General features: G+C 36.0%; 2 protein-coding genes across 3 annotated transcripts in view; one reads left to right on the top strand and one right to left on the bottom strand.

The window, feature by feature from the left end:
* The first annotated feature begins 4,784 nt into the window (after positions 1-4,784).
* On the top strand, positions 4,785-8,904 carry asip2b (agouti signaling protein, nonagouti homolog (mouse) 2b). The gene is made up of 3 exons (XM_051866961.1): positions 4,785-5,026; positions 6,414-6,490; positions 6,733-8,904. The coding sequence occupies exons 1-3, from the start codon at positions 4,879-4,881 to the stop codon at positions 6,916-6,918; spliced, it is 411 nt and encodes a 136-aa protein (XP_051722921.1). The 5' UTR covers positions 4,785-4,878; the 3' UTR covers positions 6,919-8,904.
* A 2,856-nt stretch (positions 8,905-11,760) lies between these two features.
* Positions 11,761-22,007, bottom strand: part of LOC127497907 (uncharacterized) — a 67,925-nt gene continuing 57,678 nt past the window's right edge. For both annotated transcript variants that reach the window (XM_051866689.1, XM_051866709.1), the window contains 7 exons: positions 19,362-19,546; positions 18,734-18,936; positions 18,475-18,637; positions 17,459-17,568; positions 15,153-15,272; positions 14,736-14,892; positions 11,761-13,446 (listed from right to left, as the gene is read on the bottom strand). In XM_051866689.1, the coding sequence (XP_051722649.1) occupies positions 13,442-13,446; positions 14,736-14,892; positions 15,153-15,272; positions 17,459-17,568; positions 18,475-18,637; positions 18,734-18,936; positions 19,362-19,546 (943 nt within the window). In that variant the 3' untranslated portion in view covers positions 11,761-13,441. The remainder of the gene's footprint in view (positions 13,447-14,735; positions 14,893-15,152; positions 15,273-17,458; positions 17,569-18,474; positions 18,638-18,733; positions 18,937-19,361; positions 19,547-22,007) is intronic.

The raw sequence follows: 22,007 nt of genomic DNA, 5'->3' as shown, positions 1-22,007 counted from the left end.
TGCATGGTGGTTGTTTGTATGAATGTATGAATGATTATGATGTTGTTGATTACTCATAATGTGCCTCATATGATGTCCATGAGCTGAGAGCTCTCACATACCAAGATATCACTTACCGTATAGGTTGCACATAATATGTTTATGGTATCTTCAGTATGTTTGGGATTGTTATAGCTGACATATGGCATCACTTTTCCGCCACACATTTTGTTACGCAAACTGTGTTGCACAAAAACTAAATGCTTTATTTTGAATCTGTGAAAGGAGAAATGTTTCATTTTTGTTGTTTGTTGCCATGGCCCATACAACAATGGTCTGACTTCATAATGAGACCTAGTTGTGTGAAAGCTAGTATTTTGTGTTTTAGACTGGTCATGTGATCATAACATGGCAAGCTTGGCAGCCCATTAGAAACGGCTTATAAAATGAATAGTTCTGGCCCTTGATTCTGATTGGTTGAGCCGCGTTCGAAGGCGTTGTAAAATTCCCAAAATTCATCTAATGACGTGATAAATGTAACTTCTGTTCCTGTTAAGGGACTATTTTTTTCCAGCTGAAGAAAGGCTTTTAATGATTTGACTTCATGAAAGTTGCATTGATACATATTTTTTGGCTTTAATATTTGTATTGTGAGGTAACCGTTTTATAAAAGCAATAAGCCCCATGAAGATGTGGTTTACGCTCCGCGTCATGCCTAAAACGCCCCTTAGCTGTTATTAATTCACTGTAAACCACAGCTTCTTGGGGCTTATTGCTTTATTTTATTTGCACTGCCTATACTGAAAAAAAAAGAAAAGAAAAAAAAAACATTCCTGCAAAATGATGTTATGTTGCTTCTTGTAGCCTACGTTTCGCTGTTAATGTCAAAGTGAAATGTCCAGTGAGTGGCGCTAAAGTTTTATTCCTGAATGTTACGTCTGAAAATAATGTACCTTACACTATCGGTTAGGTTAGTGTAAGCGGTACATTATTTTCAGACATAATAAGCACTCATTGGACATTTCACTTCTCAACTGCCGCAATACGTACAATACAATACCTAATAAAAAAGCAAACGTGAGATACAAAAGAGTTTGCTGAAGAAACCATGCTGTTTTATGTTGCTTTTACAAGTCTTGGTTCGCGATCCGTGTTTCTCCCCTGTCAGCTGGTTTGAGCTGGCTTATGCTGGTCCTTATCTGGTCATGAGCTGGTTTAAGCTGGTCAAGTGTTGGTCCTAAGCTGGTCCTGAGCTGGAGCTAGTTGCTTAGGACCAGCTTAAGACCAGCACTTGACCAACATATGCTGTTTTTTTCAACAGGCTCAGTACCAATACCCGAGCATTCTGTATTGCAAGTAAAATTGCTATACCGGGTGAGCTATAGAGCAAGTTTACTACAGAAAAGTCATACATATGTAGCTGTTTATGTGATGCAAACGTGTTAGTTTATATTTAAAAACCATGCACTATATGGTGAAAGTGTTTTGAGATCAATCAGTTAAGGAAATGTGGGAAAATAAGTCTTTAATCGAAAGTCTGCCCCTTTAGCTTAACATAATCATGTTTGAAAAGGAATAAAAGTTATGGTGTTCATACAACCACTGTTCATTTCAGCTGGAAACTGCAATAAATTGTATATATATGTTTCTGAGTTTAGCAAAAATGTAGCCTAGGTACTAGTAGTATGTAGTGGCACATTTTTACAGTGATGATGTTATATTTAATATATTCATGCTTTTTATAAGGAGTTTTTTATAACACCCTCCAAAATGGCAAAAAAAAAAAAAAAAAAAAAGATATATTGATGTAGCCCACAACATCAGTAACCCTGGTGCATTGTACGTGTGAAATAAGAGATGTTTAGAAGTTTAAGTTCTTATACAGAAACACATTTCTGTAACATAAGGGAGCCATTAAAGGCTTGTCAGCACATACGTGCATGTGAAAGTATAAGCTAGTCTTGAATATTGGACATTTGGAAGCAGACGAGTATTGCAGTGGAAACCAAATTCCTTTTCTAAATAGGAAATACAATAACAATGGCATAGCTCTGGAAGGAGGCTTGACCTATGGAATGGAGACGGTTGAGTGACAGTTTGGCAGTGATATGACATTGGTGGTTTTCTGAAAAATCAACGATCAGAGTCTGGGCAGACACTTGCTTTCACTTGCATTTTATCAGAAGTGAAAAAGGTTAGATATCAGGAATTACTCAAGACCGTGTCACACATAAGAGCCCTTCAGGGACTCCTGAAGCTTCTGGGATGAGATGAGTATCTACACATGGTAGAATAAATGTTGATACAGGGCTGATGGATGGAGCGAGGAAATGAAATAAATTACAACCAGAACATGTATTAATTTGTCTGGGGGAAAGCAGAGTGTTCCTCAGGATGAAACTATTTATCCATGGAGCTCAGAAGATTAATTCCCTATAATTTTACTTGAACTCCTGCACTTTTAAAGCATCAACTGCAAAATTATTATATTTATATTATATTTATTTATTTATTTATTTATTTAAGCTTATGTTCTGCAGTGGTCAAATTCTGAAACCACAAATCCTTGTGCTTTTTTAAAATGTTTATCATATTCTTCTTTATAAATTATGTTGTCAGCATGCCAATCTGAGTGAAATCAGTTTTTTTCTTGTACTTGACATGTCATATTTCTTTAACAACAATCTGAGCTGACGAATTCCACCAGTTTGTGCAAAACATGATCATGTTATCCAGCATAATTTTTTAGAATGTTCCATGCACATTTATTTGATTAGAGACCTAGAAATACTAGACCTCGAAATACTAATATTGAAGAATTCTTCTTATCTCATTGTTTTACATTTTTCAAAATCCTAAAACTTTTATCCCTAGGATATATATATATATATATATATATATATATATATATATAACACTTTCTGTTTTTCATCTTTTACTTTTGCAGAGCTACAGGTGAAGCTAGCATGTCTTAACATACACCAGCCACTACTAAAAGGCTACATTATACAACAACTTCTGTTGGTGTAAGCACACAAAAGTTATGGGCAGAAGAGATTTACATGAGTACAATCAAATTTACTCCACTTAGCTCCCAAATCATTAGATGTAAGTAAGCTCTATATCAATACAAAATGCTCTTTCTTTCCAAGATACTGTATTTTAACCTTATGTAATCAAGTTTATGGTGGAATGTTGATTTTAGTACTCATCTTGATTCATAATTTATCTCTCTGAAGATTTTATGTACCCTGCCAGATCCGCACCATCCTAAAGCAAAAATAAATAAATAAATAAATAAATAAATAATATCAGTGATAAAAAGAAATCAATTTACACAGAGTTATAATTAATATAGTCCACTTGCTAAATAAACATTTCTCAGAAAAAATATCTAGCAGTGAATTTATCAAATTCCAGGATATATCATAATTGATTAAGCATTAGAAATAAACAAATGTGTGAAAATATGGAACAACCTGTTAAACTACTATCAAAGGAACAACAAGGTATAATTTGAGGATGCTTTTCTACAGCAAGGACTGGAAAACTCATGAAGGAAAAAAAGCTACAGAAAAATACTAGAGGACAACATGCTGTGATCCGGACGAGCACTTGGAGCTTCCAGGACAGTGACCCAAACAGACAGCAATTTTAAGTTTTTGAATTTTAGTGTCCTGGCGTGGCCCAGTCAAACCCAGAGTCCAGTCCAATAGCGCATCTGTAAAACGACTTTTAAGAACTGCACACAAACAGTGTCTCCTGAGATTGATGAGCTAGAGAGCAAACAACTCCAATGTCAAAACATCTTGCAAGGCTATAAACTTCAGGTAATCAAGTTTATGATCAATATAGAAATAAACTCGTATAAATGGCTTCATTAGTTATAGAATATCATCACTCTAAAGGGTCCAAAAGGGAGTATTCCCAGCAATGCAATTGAAGAACCATTTTTGGCTCACCAAAGAATTTTTTAGTAAACAATTCCTTTATTTAGTGAGAAGAACATAATCCAAGAACAAGAATAATCTTTTTATTTTCACTATAAAGAACCTTTTGTGTAATGGAAAGGCTGATGTTAAAGCGTCTTCATGGAACCATCAATCACAATAAAGAAACTTTATTCTCAAGAGTGTTGTGTAGAAGAATTTTTGGTTCCCCAAAGAACATTGAAAAAAATGGTAGCCTATAAATAATAACATCTAAATTAACTGGTTTTATTCAAGTCAGAAATATTATTTAATACTGATGATGCTGAATCAATGTAAATACATTCATTTATATCAAAAAAAAAAAAAAAATGATGGTTAAAATAATAGGTTAAAAAACAGCTACAGTTGCAGGTTACCACTTTTTCAGCATTCAGTTTTTAAGAGAGCCATTTTGGTTACACTTTACAGTTTTTGATTTTAATAATGCTTTTAGTTCATGTTAACTAAAGTAGTTTACTAATGTTAACTGATGAAACCTAATTGTAAAGTGTTACAGCCGTTTTTATCTTAGTGTGAAGAACATTTAATAATCTAAAGAACCTTTTCCACTGGAACGGTTCCATGGATGCTAAAAGTTCTTTATGATGGAACCATAAATGGCAAAGAACCTTTATTTTCAAGTGTGAGCAAGCTTAAATATGGTCATAGCGTCAGATTCTTTTTTCTGTATTCATTTTAAATGCATTGTAGTAATGATTGGTGATTGGCAACACATCACGTCTGTCGATGAGACTTTGGCTCGGTGTTTTCTTCTTGAGCTGAATGAGGAGTGCTCGAGTGGGCGTGGATGAGTTCTCGCTTTATAAACGCTGCGAATGGTCTTCAACACAGTCCTCACTTGTTGAGTGATCTCTGAGGACAGTCTAACGCTAACCCGACACACCTAAAGACTCCATTTGATCGGCAAATGACGACGGCAATGATGAAAGGATTTGTGCTGTCGATCTGCTTATTCTTCACAGTTGTTCAGTCCATCACTTGTGAAGCGAACAGGATAGAAGCGCGCAAAAAGCACGAAAACGACGTGGCGCACCACAGCTCTGCCATAACAACAGGTAACACATATTATATTATCATTTATTTAAAATTAATAAAAATATAATAATTAAACCAGCAGAATGCATTTAAACCAGTTTAAACCAACATTTAATATTCAATTTAGTATTGTTAATATGTATAAAAATGTATATAGTTGTATGTATCCAGATTTTATTATAAAAATAGGTCTATATGGAATTATATAATAGGTAGCTTATATTTTAATTAAAATGATATATAAAAATATAATAATTTAACCAGAATCCTGAAACTATCATTTAATTTTCAATTTACTATAATGATAGTTTCTGTATATACTATTATGTATATAGTTATATGTATCCACATATTATAAATTAAATTAAATTATACTTATTTATATAATTATGTAAAAATATTAAAATAGGTGTATTTTAATTAAAAATGAATATAAATAAAATAACTTAACCAGCATTTAATAAAATGATAGTTACTGTATATAATATAATTTAGCCTATGTAATTGTATGCATCCACATTATATTATAAAAAGTAATTGTGTATGTTTATATATATATATATATATACAATCAGCAGCCTAAAACCAAAATTTAATATTCATTTTAGTATAATGATAGTTACAGTTTCATATGTGTTATATTGATAATAGCTAGCAAATTAATTTAATATAGCTATATTAAATACATTATATATAATTATTTGTAATTAAATTAAAAGACATTGTACACCTAATGTGCTTAACTTGACCTTGAGTATTTTTAATTCTTTCTTTATATTGCATTTGTTTAGACTATTCAGGTTTGCAGGTTTTTAAATGTTTTGTGTTTGTGTGTGTGTGTGTGTGCGTGTGTGTGCGTGTTCCACTTGACAAAACACCTGTTTGGCCATTCACTAATGAATTATGTCATATAATGACACTTCATAATTTATCATGCCTTCTGATGACGTTTCATCTTTCACTACTGATCACATGACGTTAGATTATTCACTCTGTCACCTGATGACCTGTTGATGATGTGTTGGTTTTCACACATACTGTAATCAGGCCAATATAAACATTCTTTATAAAGACAAAGGCTTTTTTTCTTCTCATGGATTTGCAGCTACCGTCAACGTCACTAATGAGCTTTAGAAGAAAACCGATTTTGTAGAATTTTTTCACACACAGTCTCACTATTCAATACCCAGCACTCAAAAGCTCCAGTGAAAGGCTCATTATTTTCAGCAGGCGTCTCGTGAACAGGCTGATGGGAAATATCTATCGCTGTCTCTTTCAAGTGCCACCTGGGTTTCTCCCACTTAAATGTGACATGGTGTGAACTCTCTCTCTCTCTCACACGCACAAAAAAACACAAATGTATATATTTTTAAAGTCCTAAACCAGGGCATTTGTGTGTCCCAACAGGAGTGTGGAATCAGGAGAAACCAAAAAGACTCTTTGCCAGGACTCGCTATCTGTCTCAGCAGAGACATCATGTGGTGGTACGTTCCACACATCACTCCGTGTTATTTAGGGTCTCCTAAAATGTGGACCCTAATAAAACAAATACAACATTGTTCAAGTGGACTAATGCACATCTATCCTTTTGCAAGAGCAACAGTATGATATTTCTTCTTGGAAATGGAGTTGATCCTTTTTACATTAAAAACCTTGAGTTAATAGAAATGTATTAGCAGTTCTTCACTCTGTTTATTCGTTTCTCATGAAAATATGTGTCCTCCAGAGACCTAAGCCCAGGCCTGAGGCCGTTTCTCCAGCCCAGACTCCAGCGCGGCGCTGTGCCGGTCTGATGGAGAGCTGCTCCTCGCTCACTCCCTGCTGTGATCCATGTGCTTCCTGCCACTGCAGGCTCTTCAACACCATCTGCCACTGCTGGAGACTGGGACACCTCTGCCCCAAGAAGACCTAATGACCTTAAACAAACACACACACACACACACACGCACACACACACACACGCACACACACGTATATATCGGTGGTTCTCGGTTGCTTTTACTTCAGCATTGCTCATCCAATACTGTTTATCAAACAAAAAGAAAGAAAACTCATTAAAATTGAGTTTAGACATTTAGTTTCTAAATATTTCTTGAAGTTTGATGGTATCTTGCTATCAGTTTCCAAAAATTCACCACACAAAACCAGTTTTCTTCATGGTTTTTGATGATGACGGCATCTGTATAATTTGACAAGCTCCTACCAAGATTAATTTGTGCCAAAATACTGAAGCATTCGATTACAGCCTTTGACTTTTAAAGGTTAGTTCACCCAAAAATTTAAATTCTGTCATTAATTACTCACCCTCATGTCGTTCCACATCTGTAAGACCTTCGTTCATCTTCGGAACACAAAAAAAATAATGATAAAATGAAGCTTCATGAAGTTTTGAAGTTTTACGAATCTTTTGTTTCGAATCAGTGGTTCGGAGCATGTATTAAACTGCCAAAGTCACACCCCCCAGTGGTGAACCACTGAAATTTCAACACACATTTTACATAATGAAGCCTCGTTTACTGAAATCACGTGACTTTGACAGTTTGATACACACTCCAAACCACTGATTCAAAACAAAAGATTCATAAAACTTTGAAGCTTCATGAAGCAGTGTTTTAAAATCGCCCATCACTAGATATTGTTGAATAGTCTTTTTTTTTTTTTTTTTGCCGCACAAAAAGTATTCTCGTCGCTTCATAACTTTAAGTTTGACTACACTGTAGTCACATGAACTGTTTTAAATACATCTTTCGCAGCTTTCTGGGCATTGAAAGTGTGAATTGTCTTGCTGGTAATGCAGGCCTCACTGAGCAATCGGATTTTATCAAAAATATCTTAATTTGTGTTCTGAAGATGAATGAAGGTCTTACGGATGTGGAACGACATGAGGATGAGTTATTAATGATAGAGTTTTAATTTTTGGGTGAACTAACCCTTTAAAGGAATATTCCATTTTCAATACAACTTGCATAAAGTTGATCACCACAAAAATGATTTTGACTCGTCCCTCGTTTCCTTTAATTTAAAACAAGCAGAAATAGAGGTTTCAGTGAGGTTAATTTTATTGTTTTGCTCATTATTAGTTAAAGTTAATTAATGCAATAACTAATATTAATAGGACTTTACTGTAAAGTGTTACCAGCGTTTTTTTGTATTTTTTATTTAGCATTTAGCAAATGTTTGTTCAGAACAGACCTCCAGATCCACCATAAGAGAACCACAGCTATATATCACAAGTAGCTGTGCACCATCAGGATTTACACCTGTACTTCTACACACTCTGATTCTACTATGTAGCATGCCATGGATCATACATGACATTTAACTGACTGTACAGTGAATATTTAACTACCACATGACTCGAGTTCTTTGGCTCTCTATTTGCATCATGATGACACTATGTGACTGCTTTGCCAACTGGAGATGTTAGTACAGTGAACTCTTGTAGGATTCTTGCTGGCAAAGTTTCATTTTTGTGATTATTCTCAATATTTTTCAGCTCTTGTTAAGCAAGGGGCATATCTAACAGTGTAACCATGCCTAAAAAGCTAAGTTAAGTAATTTTAGGTGCAGTAAATGTGAAACTAATGTTATCCTCATACTGTGATCTTAATAATAAGTTTTAAGATGTTCATCTACTGTGATGATTCCACTGTCATATGGCATTTTTTCATGTTTCTGATTTCTACATGAAAAAAAAAAAGTATACATGAATGTCAAGCAGACGCTTTACTGTGGATGAAAAGCTTCTTAAAAAAAAGTTGCCAGATAACTATCATCATATGTTTCTATCCACTGTCAGGTCATATTGACTGAATATTATTTGGGGGGGTGGGGGAGGGTGGAACATGTTCAATGTGCTCTCTACAAAATTATTTGTAATAAAAACATTTAGAACTGCCTTTTGGGAACTTTACTTTCTAGATATTTTTTTTCTAAAAAGCTCTAAAAAGGATCTGCGATTTGATTTTGTGCCAAGACAAAATCGTAAATCTCCCTTGCATACTATAAGCAGGTCTTGATTCATCTCAAGTTGTGGTGTGTCTTCAAAGACAAATGGCTGTGCTCTTCCTAGTGTGGACATGAACTCTTGCATATTATATAAGAGACTGTTACATCAGTGGAGATGATCAGAAACAAATGAATGAAATGCTGCAAAATCCAGTCCTGCTTTATTGAGGGACTTACATCAAATAAAAGAAGTGCATGGATCTCCTCAAAAGTCAAGCTTTTGATTTCAGTACCATGTGGTACATTTATGAATCTGCAGCTGTTTTCAGCTACGACACTAAGACCCTTTTAAATCCTGCAGGTGTCTTATACATAAAAGTGCTTTATGCTGTATTTTAATAGATGAGGTCAGTCACATTTTCAGAAAAGCATGGTGACTATAATCACTGACATTTGTGCATAACTAAAGTCAGTTAAATGTAGATATTACTTATTTAAAGGGGCTATTATGTAGAATTCAAGAAACACCTGTTATTAGTGACACCATTGGCCGTTAAGTGAACTGCAGCCAGCAACTTATTGTTTTCATTAAGCTGTTCACACATTGGCAATAAAAAAGCGATTAATAGGCCAATTAGGAAATTCTTACATATAGCCCCTCTAATTATTGATAATAAAACATGATATTGCAAATGAGCATTTTTTTGTTGTACAAGCAACAGGAATAAGACCTCAGTAACAAAAATTTACTTTTTTTGTTTTCTTCAGTAAACAAGTTAAGTTTAAGTATATTTTCCAAGTATACTTTATGTAGCTAATATCAAGTTAGTGTACTTGTAAGTGTACTATTTCAATAGGCGACTAAATTGCCCTATTTTTTGTCAATTTTTTAACTTATAGATATCACCATAATAACAGTACATTAAAGGAACACTCCACTTTTTTTGAAAATAGGCTCATTTTCCAACTCCCCTAGAGTTAAACAGTTGAGTTTTACCGTTTTCGAATCCATTCAGCCAATCTCTGGGTCTGGCGGTACCACTTTTAGCATAGTTCATTGAATCTGATTAGACCGTTAGCATCTCCTTAAAAAATGACCAAAGAGTTTCAATATTTTTCCTATTTAAAACTTGACTCTTCTGTAGTTACATCGTGTACTAAGACCAACGTAAAATGAAAAGTTTAAATTTTCTAGGCCGATATGGCTAGGAACTATACTCTCATTCTGGCGTAATAATCAAGGAAATTTGCTGGGTGCCATGGGTGCAGCAGGTGCAATGATATTACGCAGCGCCTGTGACCCCCTGTTTGCACAGGGAGCGTGCCTTGCAACCATGGAGACATTTGTGAGAGACGCTGCGTAATATCATTGTGCCTGCTGCAGTATAGTTCCTAGTCATATTGACCTAGAAAATCGCAACTTTTCATTTTCCGTTGGTCTTAGTACACAATGTAAAGGCAGGGTTAAATTTCTTGTTTCATTTAGTTGACATATTAAAGGTTTTTACAAAGGGATTATCACTCCATAAATCAGAAAACACTGTCAACAGCCAGAAAACAAATTCATTTTCACCATGTTTTTAGGAATAAAATGCTATATAAACCAGGCAAATGATATATGAAGAAAGAAACCCCTCTGTAAACCTTCAGAATATGGATAGGAAAAAAAAAAACCTGTAAAGTTTGGTGTATGTCTATCTTCTTTCAGATGAACACAATCGGAGATATAATTAAAAATATCCTTAAGTCCTTCAAGGATTATAATTGCAGTGAATGGGGGGCTGCATTTTGAAGTAAAAAATAATGCATCCATCCATAAACAAAAGTAATCCATACGACTCCATGGGGTTAATAAAGCAATGCATTTTTGTAAGAAAAATATCCATATTTAAAACTTTATAAATTCAAATAACTTGCTTCCAGCAGACGACCGTACACAGAATGCGCAAGTCGATTTGTGGCGGAAGAGTATCCTTTGACCTGACGCACAACATAATGACGAAGAGGATCTTAAATTTGTTGCACAGTCCTATTTGTTTGACCTGCGAGAGGCGTCTAAGCTTACAATACTCCCACATCCTTCGTCATACATCGCATCAGAGGATTACTCATTTGCCACAAGTCGACTTTGCGCATTCTGCGTACGGTCGTCCGCCGGAAGCTAGTTTTTTGAATTTATAAAGTTTTAAATATGGATATTTTTCTCACAAAAACACATCGCTTTGCTTCAGAAGGCCTTTATTAACCCCCTGGAGTCGTATGGATTACTTTTTTTTATGGATGGATGAATTATTTTTTACTTCAAAACACGGCCCCCCATTCACAACCATTATAAACCTTGGAGGGCTAAGAATATTTTTAAATATATCTCATTGTATTAATCTGAAAGAAGATAGTCATATACACCTAGGATGGCTTGAGGGTGAGTAAATCATGGGATAATTTTCATTTTTGGGTGAAATATCCCTTTAAGTGGTGACTCAATGCAGGAGAAAAAAGATAGATGAAATGTAATAAAATAAATACTTAAATGTGTATTTTATATTTTCTTTCCACTAGTCTGAAAGAAGGCAATTTGTGGAAGCAAAATAGCCCACAATCTCAAAAAGTCTTAAAATTATATTTTCTGTAATGGTTTATAATTGAGGCTATATATTAAACAGGTTAAAACACAGAAGAACTGTCAATTTTTTTGCGTACAAAAAAAAAAAAAAACTTGAACACTTGAAAACTTGAAGTTTATAAGTCAATATATTTTGAAAAAGTAAACAATCATAATAGTAAACATAAATACAAACCAAACATATTTTGAATATTGATTTATACTTTTATTAGGTATATTTTAATCAAAAGATTAGGTACAAATATAGGCCAAACATAAGCCAAGCTACTTTCTAATTTTTAGTTTAAAAGAAGTAAACCAATAGCAGACTTGAATAAACTTCTTTTTTTTTTTTTTTTTTTTTTTTTGCAGGGGCTTGGATAGAGGATCATTAAAAAAAATACACCAACAAACACAGAGGAAGGCACTGTAAAATTCACATTGCTGTCTACCAGTGTTTCATGAACTTTTTATGAACTTTCTTAAATAACTGTTAGATTTCACTGTGATTATTTACAACCACTCATCCCTGACCCTTCTACAAACTAGGTAATATTTAAAAATAAACTTTCACATGAATTATCTGTAAGACGACAGAACTAGACCACAGATTCATCTTGAGTATCATAAATATCTGTTATGGAGATCTTCTACAAAACGCACATTTGAATATTTATAGTGATTTGAAAGGGTTCTGATCTTACATGATCCTCATGAGATCATCTGGTAAAAGGAACAATTCTGCCATACATCATGTCTGTAAAACCTGTCATGCATCCCGCTTCAAGGAGTAACAGGAGAACACAAGCCAAACGTCTCCCACACACAGTCAGAATGCAGATGTTACTTATGGGTTTGGATACTATCACTTTAATACAGAAAGATCTATGAAGCTTTTATTGGCAGAGAATCAAGTACAATGTAGAGAGCTAATGCACATTTAAGCTTACAGGAGGATATTAATTACTATAAGTTATCATAGGCAGATCATTTAGATCAACTTCTTAAAATGAACATCCATAACTCAATAAAGTTGTGTAGTGTCCAGATGGTTTCATCTTTTGATTTAGTTGCTGATTATTTTTGAATAAACACAGTTCTTCTCTATATTGAAATGAATGTGGTAAATATCTTAAACGGACACACTACAGGTACAGTTACAGTAATAATGTACTAAGTAGCTACATACACTTGTGTAATTGTTTTGCGAAGCTGCTTGTAATTAAACAAAGGCTAGTTGTGTTATTACTAGTAATTCACATGATTATCTACCAACATGTAATGTGTTAAAAACGGTTAAATAACAACAATAAAAAAAGATTAAATTATACTGATGTATCAGTTTCTAACTTTACAAATACGTTTAGAAAATAGTGCATTCACTGTATATTAACCAACATTGGTGTGATTTATTTTTAACATTTATTTTCTAATATTAAAAAAATAAAATAAAATAAAATAAAATAAATGATTCTATGTTCTTGGCTATATGAAATACTGCATTCACTCTTAAAAATAAATGTTCTTTATTGGCATTGATGGCTCTATGAAGAACTTTTAACATCCATGGAAACTTTCAAGTTGACAAAAGGTTCTTTATAATGGAAAAGATTCTTTAGATTATTAAAATGTTCTTCACATTAAGAAAAAATGGTTCTTCTATGGCATAACTGTGAAAACCCCATTTGGAACCTTTATTTTTAAGAGTGAATGGTGACAAATTAGTTTTAGTCAATAATTAGTCATAGTAATAATAATAGTAATAGTAATAAAGATACTAACAGTAGTGATTTTGTACATGTTCCTGTTCATATTTCAAACAGGTCAGCTGACACTTCCTGTCCTTACTGGGAACACAGCATCGCTGCTGTAAACCGGACATCTCTTACACTGAAATGAAAGCACAAGAATTGTGAATGTGAATACTTTAGCAAAAGGCAGTGATTTAATAAAATAAATAAAATCTCTGTCATGACAATGTTTTCATCAGTTCAAGCAGCCTCAGAATGGATCGCAATATGTGCTTGAAACAAACAAATGTCTCAGCACGAGTTTAGTTTGCTTTGAGTCTATGGTGCATTCAGCTAGGAGGAGGAGAAGGAGAAGGAGAAGGAGGAGGATGAGGATGAGGATGAGGAGAAGGAGAGGAAAAAGGAGGAGGAGAAGGAGAAGAAGAAGGAGGAGAAGGACAAGGAGGAGGAAGAGAGGGAGAAAAAGTAGGGGAAGGAGGAGAAGGTAAAGGAGGAGGAGGATGAGGAGGAGAAGGAAGAGGAGGAGAAGGAGAGGGAAAAAGAGGAGAAGGAGAGGGAAAAGGAGGAGGAGAAGGACAAGAAGAAGGAGGAGGAGAAGAATGAGGAGAAGGACAAGGAGGAGGAAGAGAGGGAGAAAAAGTAGGAGAAGGGGGAGAAGGTGAAAGAGGAGGAAGAGAAGGAGAAAAAGGAGGAGGAGGAGAAGAATGAGGAGAAGAAGGACAAGAAGGAGGAAGAGAGGGAGAAAAAGGAGGAGAAGGAGGAGGAGAAGGAGAAGAAGGATGATGAGAAGGAGGAGGAAGAGAAGGAGAAGGAGAAGAAGAAGAAGAAGAAGAAGAAGAAAGAGAAGGAGAAGAAGGAGAAGGAGGAAGAGGAGAAGGAGGAGAAGGGTAAGAAGAATTATATTATTCAATAGGACTGAGTTGAAACAGTGTGAATAAAAAGTGAACTTTGACAAAAAGTAGACCAAAAGTGATTTGAGTCTACTTTCAAGCCCAGATACAGTATGAATGCTGAAAATGAAGAAACTGGATTCTTTTTTATTCAGTTCACTTTTGGGTCAGCCCTTTTCAGCTGAGTTTGTCTCTTTTACAGAGATCTTACAGTAAATGTGAAGAGTAACTATTGAGTGTGAGAAATAAAATACATAATTTGGTAAAAAAAAAAAAAAAAAGAAAAGAAAAGAAAAGAAAAAAAGAGGCAAAATAATTTTTGCACACTGTTTAAAATGAGACATTTTAGTTCTTTTAGCTTTGATATCCAGTCAACAGCAATATTAAATGCTCGCTATTTTGCAGATCAAATTACAACCACAATATTTGTCAGATTTATCTGAATGTAATTTTTTGACTAAATTGTGCAGACCTAGTGGTTATGTATTTCACAGTTATAGATTTCACAGCATGTGCAGTGAGAAGGGGGAATACTGACCGCACTGCACTGGCAGCTCCAGTGGAACATAGTTTCTATGGCATAGATGGATATAGGCAGCGGCCAGTGTGCAAAAGGCTGGTTTGGAAACATCTGTATGCTCATCACGTATGCACTCCAGTTCTTCACACATCAGCATGAACTGCACAGGGTCCACCTAAAAAAGACAGAAAACACTTCATCTGAAAAATGTACACTCATTAATGCAATGTAAAAATAAAAACAGTGCGACATGAAGATAATTCATCTGAAGTTCATTTTGTTGTTTACTATTGCATTCTTTCAGTCTCTTTTTTATTTTCTCACTTCCCCCAAGGAGTGGATGTCTTTTGATCAATCCAATCAAAGGGATCTTTATATATACTGGCTTGTAATAGTTAGCACATGTCGTTGAGTGAGAGGAAACGGAGTAGTTACCACTCTGAAACAGAGGTTCAAAGGAGAATTTGTGGACAAGAACAGAAATTTGCACGACAGGGAGTCGGCAGTGCCATTCTGACAGATTTCAGCTTTCTTGCTGGCACATTCCAGATCCACCTAAAGCAAAAGGGCATGAAAATATTACATTAGATCCATACAGTCTTTACTTAGACACCCTCGTGCCATTGCAAATCCACATGACATTCTTCTCTCCCGTGGAACATAAAAGATGTTTTGATTAATGTTGACACTGTTCTTTTTCCGTACAGTGGAACCACAAAGGTTCATACGTCTGAAAATATGCAACTGCAAATTATCTTTATTATTGTTAACTAAAACTAAAACCTTTAAAAACATTACTGTTAATTGAAATAAAGCTGAAATAAAATAAAATATAAATATTAGTTGAAAAACAAACTAAATGAAAATTAGAAATGTTGCCTTGGCAATAAACTAAACGCTAAAATAATTAAAGGGTTAGTTCACCCAAAAATGAAAATTCTGTCATTAATTACTCACCCTCATGTCGTTCCATACCCGTAAGACCTTCGTTCATCTTTGGAACACAAATTAAGATATTTTTGATGAAATCTAATGGCTCAGTGAGGCCTCCACAGCCAGCAAGACAATTAACACTTTCAGATGCCCAGAAAGCTACTAAGACGTATTTAAAACAGTTCATGTGACTACAGTGGTTCAACCTTAATATTATACAGTGACAAGAATACTTTTTGTGCACCAAAAAAACAAAATAACAATTTTATTCAACAATATCTAGTGATGGGCGATTTCAAAACACTGCTTCATGAAGCTTTGAAGCTTTACGAATCTTTTGTTTCGAATCAGTGGTTCGGAGCATGTATCAAACTGCTAAAGTTACACCCCTCAGTGGTGAATCATTGAAATTTCAAAACACTTTATGACAAAGCCTCATTTACTGAAATCACATGACTTTGGCAGTTTGATACGCGATCTGAACCACTGATTCGAAACAAAAGATTCGTAAAGCTTTGAAGCTTCATGAAGCGGTGTTTTGAAATCGCCCATCACTAGATATTGTTGAATAAAGTCGTTATTTTGTTTTTTGGTGCACAAAAAATATTCTCGTCGCTTCATAACATTAAGTTTGAACCACTGTAGTCACATAAACTGTTTTAAATACGTCTTTAGTAGCTTTCTGGGCATCTGAAAGTGTTAATTGTCTTGCTGGCAATGCAGGCCTCACTGAGCCATCGGATTTCATCAAAAATATCTTAATTTGTGTTCCGAAGATGAACGAAGGTCTTACGGGTGTGGAACAACATGAGGATGAGTAATTAATGACAGAATTTTCATTTTTGGGTGAACTAACCCTTTAACTGAAAATAAGTAAAAACTAAAACTAAAACTGAACTAAAAATAAATAAAACCTAAATAGAAATACAAAAATAAATAATAATAAAATGAGAAAAGCACATAACAAAATTTCTTAACATTAAAATATATAGTTCAGTCTTGAAACTCTAGAGGGCGCAGGCTGATAGGTCCTTTACATGCAATCTGCAACAATCACATCATTACCGCATGGCACAAGCTGATTGGCCTTTGCTGATCCTGCAGCCAATGAAATTGCTTGTTTAACACTTAAATGGTCTGGTTCAGTATTTGTTGTAGGCTAGTCCTACAGCGCGTTGTCAGAGCTCCTCTGAAACCCTCCACCTCAGTATTTATATATGTCTATTCATACAGCAGCAGCATATTTTACATTCTCACAGCAGCATGTCTGTATCTATTAGCAGTGGCAAGTCCATGCTTGCTCTGCAGCAGCAGCGTAGCACATCTATTCCACCAAGTCCAAATACATTAACATTGTCATATACAATAACATGCTAAAACTATTCTGAGAGTAACACTGCTACAAATGAAATTTGAGAGCTAATACTGTATTTTTATGGTATTCTTTGCCTTTTTTGGGTCTTGACACTGGTCAATAAATGCCTTTACTGAATGGATAAGAGCAGTGTGAACATTCTCCAAAGTTTCACGTTTTTGTTCAGTAAAAGAAATTCATTCGGATTGACATGACAGAGTAAATGACTTGAAATGAAATTATCTATTCCTTTAACTCTTTACTTAGCCCACTTCTGTTATACATTGTGTTATAAGACACATTATTATATAAAATACAAAAGAGCATGCACAGGCTAAGTACATATGAAGAAAAAAAATAGAAATAACACTGTGGATTATGTCTGTCTGTTTTAGTTGTGCTGTGATCTCATATGTTAAACAGGTGTACATTCCTCACAGGTTTCATTCGGTACCTGCCAGCTGCGAGTAAACTGAAGCACACTGTGTGTGTGGGAGCCATCTGGCAGAAGAATCTCATTAGCTGCCTCATTATCATTGGTTCCTAAAAGACCAGTGGACACACCTGAAAACGATTTATTCAAATAACATGTTAGACCATGATGCATATTAGAATGATTCACCGCAACCAGAGAATACAGTGGTTTTTAGAGCCATTAAATCTATTAACACATCATGTTACAGAATATTAACATTTATAATAGTAAGCAACAATGACTGCCCACTTTCCTTAGTTCAAGAAAATATTTTCACCTCAATTTTTTTCATTACCAATTAAAAAATATTCTAGTCCTAGGCCTTGAACTAAACCAGCCAGCTCAGAGATGAATCATAAATTCATAACATTTAATACAAAGCTAATTTTTTAAACCAGCCAGCTAATTCTAATTTTTTTGATTATTAGAAAAAAAGACAAAGATGCAAGACTGTGCATTTGTCTTTTATGAAGGCGTTAGCTGTTTATCTCAAGAAGTGCTGCAAATGATGTGAATCAGCAACAACTTAAGACTACTGACAACAAACTATTGACTCTGGGTCTTCAACATTTGTACATTATAATATACTATCTAGTGTATATAGATCCTACTGTTCAAAAGTTTGGGGTTACTATGACTTTTACTTTTATTTATTTATCTTTTTTTTTGAAAATGAGACATTTACAAATGATGTCTGTTTCAAATTAATACTGTTCTTTCTAACTTCCTGTTCCTCAAAGAATCCTAAAATTCCAGCTTTGTCGTCACAGGAATACATTGCATTTTGGGGCAGCATGTATGTGTATATTCAGGAGTATGCAGTTATCTTTTGACATGAATTTCTCTGATTAGATCTCACTTCAGGATTGTGGTATTTGGTATATGTTTTTTTTTTTTTTTTTGTCAAATCAGAATAGCATATACCATCAGAGCTCTGAGCACATGGTAGAACTGTCTTGAGAGTTTTAGCAACATTTTATTGCTAATGATCTTACCATGAAGCCATCCATCTAGGATCACACTGCAAACTTCTAAATGAGGGTCACACGAGACCCGAAGTCCTCTCTCATTGGACACCTCAATGATGTTCCCATCCTTTCTGATAGCCACTTCATGGTTAGTGTATGGTATGTTCATTACGTGGCAATTAACCTCCACCTAAATTTTTAATTAGATCATATTTCATTTTTCAGATAAAGTTTCTAAATTAGCTATGAAACCAATATTGGACATCAAAATAACAATATGATGTACCTCTCCATTTGGGTGAATTGCAATCACTGTATTTTGCATTTGCACCTCAAGTGAGCGACGTTTGAACCTGACAGATTTGAGTGCAATGCTGAAGGTGTGCTTGATGACATCAGCGGCTAGGATGAAGTCACAGGAAGCAGGGAGTTTGAACAGATGTCCATCAAATGACACCAAATAGACATCTGCCACTAGAAATGCCTGATCTGGACAGAGGAAATAAAGTACAAAGACAGTCTGAGAAAATAGAGAATAATCACCTTTAAAAATTAGTCATTTGTTTCTGTCATCATTTACTCATGTTTCAAACCTCTATGACTTCCGGGTTATGTTGGGGACCAAACAACTTAAGTCTCCAATGACTTTCATTGTATGGAGAAAAAAAAAAATCAAAATATCTAATTTTATCATACAGGTTTAGAATTATATGGTGGTGAGTAAAAGATGTCAGAACTTTATTTTTCAGAGAACTATCTCTAAATAGTAATTTCATGAATCTTATGAAAGTTTGAAAATCCCAGAGGTTTAGATTAACTCAGTTAGTGGTCTAGAGCTGGAAAACATGTGTTCAACATGGAGGCCCATGAGAGCTAAAGACTCTGAAACACTCTGAAACTGTGAAATAACTCACAGTTGACAGGACTGTCCATTATCTTCCTCTTCAGCCGGTAGAGCTCTGCTGTAGGACTCACAGAATTCAAGGCCAGTAGAGGCTTCAAGACAAATTCCTCCAGAAGAACTTCAGCCACACCTGCTTCCTTCACCTTCAGCCATGGGCCCACAGGAAGTGGCACCCTAAAGATCAGCTCACCCTCACTGGAGTAACAGACAGTTGTGCAGAAAAAGTTTGGAATTATATACAGTACTGTACATTTCTGTATGACTCATCGCTACTGTAAGTCGAAATCAAAATGTATAAAATTAACGATAACGCTGTCCTGACACTTATTTTACAAGAGAGAATTTAAATAGAAATCTTAAAGGATTGTTTTTTCATAATTTTATTTATTTATTTACGTATTTATTTGCCGTGATGTCCACCTGATTTTTTATTTTTTTTAAGTTAAAAATACATTTACATTAGTGATAAATACATCCGCATTAAACATTGGTGAGTCGTAATGAACTGGTGGTAGAATTTTTGTTAAGCGTGCCAGAGGTTCTGGGTTGTAATCCACCTTTGAAGAGTATTTTTTTTTTCTCATTAAAACCAAAGATGTTCATCATTGATTGTATATCAAGAGCAGGAACACATTAGTGTGCATTTTGTTTTGTGATTCCATCGGAACAAATAGAGAGTCTCTATAACAGCCTTAAGCAATAGATTGAAGCGCTTGTTTGTGTGAAGACTGTGCACGAGCGCCAAGAGAACACTGTTGCCTTCTGCCACTGATAACAACAGCAACGATCACTCAGCATGATTTCAAAAACAACACATTCCAATGCCAGATCACCTCTTATTTAACACAAATGAGTGAATTGCTAATCAAATGGAGATGTTTCTCTTATATTAGATACATCTGTACCGCGAGATGGTTCAAAAAAAGGTGGGGACAAAATCAACGCTGACAAAAAGTGGTAGGGACATGTCCCACCCGTTCCACCCTCAAATTACGCTTATGCTTTAACACACAAACCACAGTGAAGGTGCCATAGCCCACCGCAGACACAGAGCCTGAGCCTGCCGCGATGCCAACGCCAGAGTAAACACCTGAGCCAATCATCGTCCCAGAGTCCCACAGAGAGTCTGACCAGGTGTGTGAGCCTGCAACATTGTCCCTGCCAATAAGTGTGCTTTTGGAGTTCAAGGACATGGAGTAGAGCTATGCCCACACTCTAGTCTCTGAGGGTGAACTGCAGCCTCTGAAATACACAATGAAGAAAGAGGAAAGAGGAAATTCCCTTTAATCTCCTGTCACCGCTGGTCCAACCCAGCTTCAAGTCTCCTGTATCCCCACTGGTCCTGCTCAGCTCCAAATATCCTGTTTCTCCACTGGTCCCGCCCAGCTCCAAGTCTCCTGTGTCTCTGATGGTCCCACCCAGCTCCAAGTCTCCTGTGTCTCCAAAGATCCCACCCAGCATTCCCCTTACACCTCCTCTGCCTATAACAGCCAGTTCCTCAGCCCCGCCTCCATTGTCCCTCGGTTCCTCCTCTAAAACTGCGGTCTCCAGCTCTGCCTTGGCAAGAGGATCCCCTGGCTCCTCCTCCAGGCTCTGAGCCAGTCACTGGACCTCAGCTCAATGACCAGTTGTCTCCACCTTGGCTCCTCCTTCCCTCAGCTCATCTGGGACCATCATTCTTATGGCTCTACTGGGCTCCCTCTTCCCTCCGGCTCCTTCTTGGTCAGATACTTTTTGCCGACTTTTGAACATTCAGACTTTTTACTGGACATTCTAGTTGGAGGAGCTGCAATCGTATACAAGCGCTCTAAACAACGCAAACGAGGGAAGCGTGCCGGCGCGCTCGTGAAATTCCAACAGCGCGGGTTTAAGACTTTGCTGCCGAGTATTCATCTGAATCTCCGCTCCCTAGCAAATAAAACAGACGAACTGCTTCTCCTCACCCGCACGAACAAGGACTTTTCAAACTCTGCTGCACTTTGCTTCACGGAAACCTGGCTGAAAGGAGCCATCCCGAACAGCGCACTTCATCTGCCGGGCTTCCAGCTGTTCAGAGTGGATCGTGTCACCGAGTCGTCAGGGAAAACGAAAGGCGGTGGATTATGTTTTTATATCAACGAAGGCTGGTGTGCAGACGTGACAGTGTTAAAGGAGATGTGCTGCCCTAATTTGGAGACTCTCTTCATTAACTGTAAGCCTTTTTATTCACCGCGGGAGATTTCTTCTTTTATTTTGGTGAGTGTTTACATTCCTCCTGATTTCAATAAAGCTAATCTCGCCCGTGAACTGCCTAAATACAGACGGCACATCACATGCCCCACCAGGGACAGTAACATACTGGACCATTGCTACACTGCTTTAAAGGATGCATACCACTCTGTCCCCAGAGCGGCTTTGGGACTCTCTGATCATTGTTTGGTTCATCTTCTACCAGCCTACAAGCAGAAACTGAAATCTGCTAAGCCTGTGGTAAGAACTGTAAAGAAATGGACCAGCGAAACAGAGCGGGCTCTACAAGCCTGTTTCGACTGCACTAATTGGAGTGTTTCTGAGGCTGCAGCCACTGATCTGGATGAGCTCACTGACACCGTGACATCCTACATCCATTTCTGTGAGGACATGTGTGTTCCCACCAGGACTTATTTAACATATAACA

This window comes from Ctenopharyngodon idella, chromosome 2 (assembly GCF_019924925.1).
Source record: "Ctenopharyngodon idella isolate HZGC_01 chromosome 2, HZGC01, whole genome shotgun sequence".
Classification (NCBI taxonomy): domain Eukaryota; kingdom Metazoa; phylum Chordata; class Actinopteri; order Cypriniformes; family Xenocyprididae; genus Ctenopharyngodon; species Ctenopharyngodon idella.
The sequence above is the reverse complement of the archived record's forward strand: the minus strand, read 5'-3'. Positions and strand labels throughout refer to the sequence as shown.

Bases quoted from the DNA above. Each gene is read 5' to 3' on its own strand.
- asip2b (XM_051866961.1), top strand. From the start codon at position 4,879: ATGACGACGGCAATGATGAAAGGATTTGTGCTGTCGATCTGCTTATTC. The intron at 5,027-6,413 runs GTAACACATATT...GTGTCCCAACAG, and splicing joins CAGCTCTGCCATAACAACAG to GAGTGTGGAATCAGGAGAAA. The intron at 6,491-6,732 runs GTACGTTCCACA...TGTGTCCTCCAG, and splicing joins AGCAGAGACATCATGTGGTG to AGACCTAAGCCCAGGCCTGA.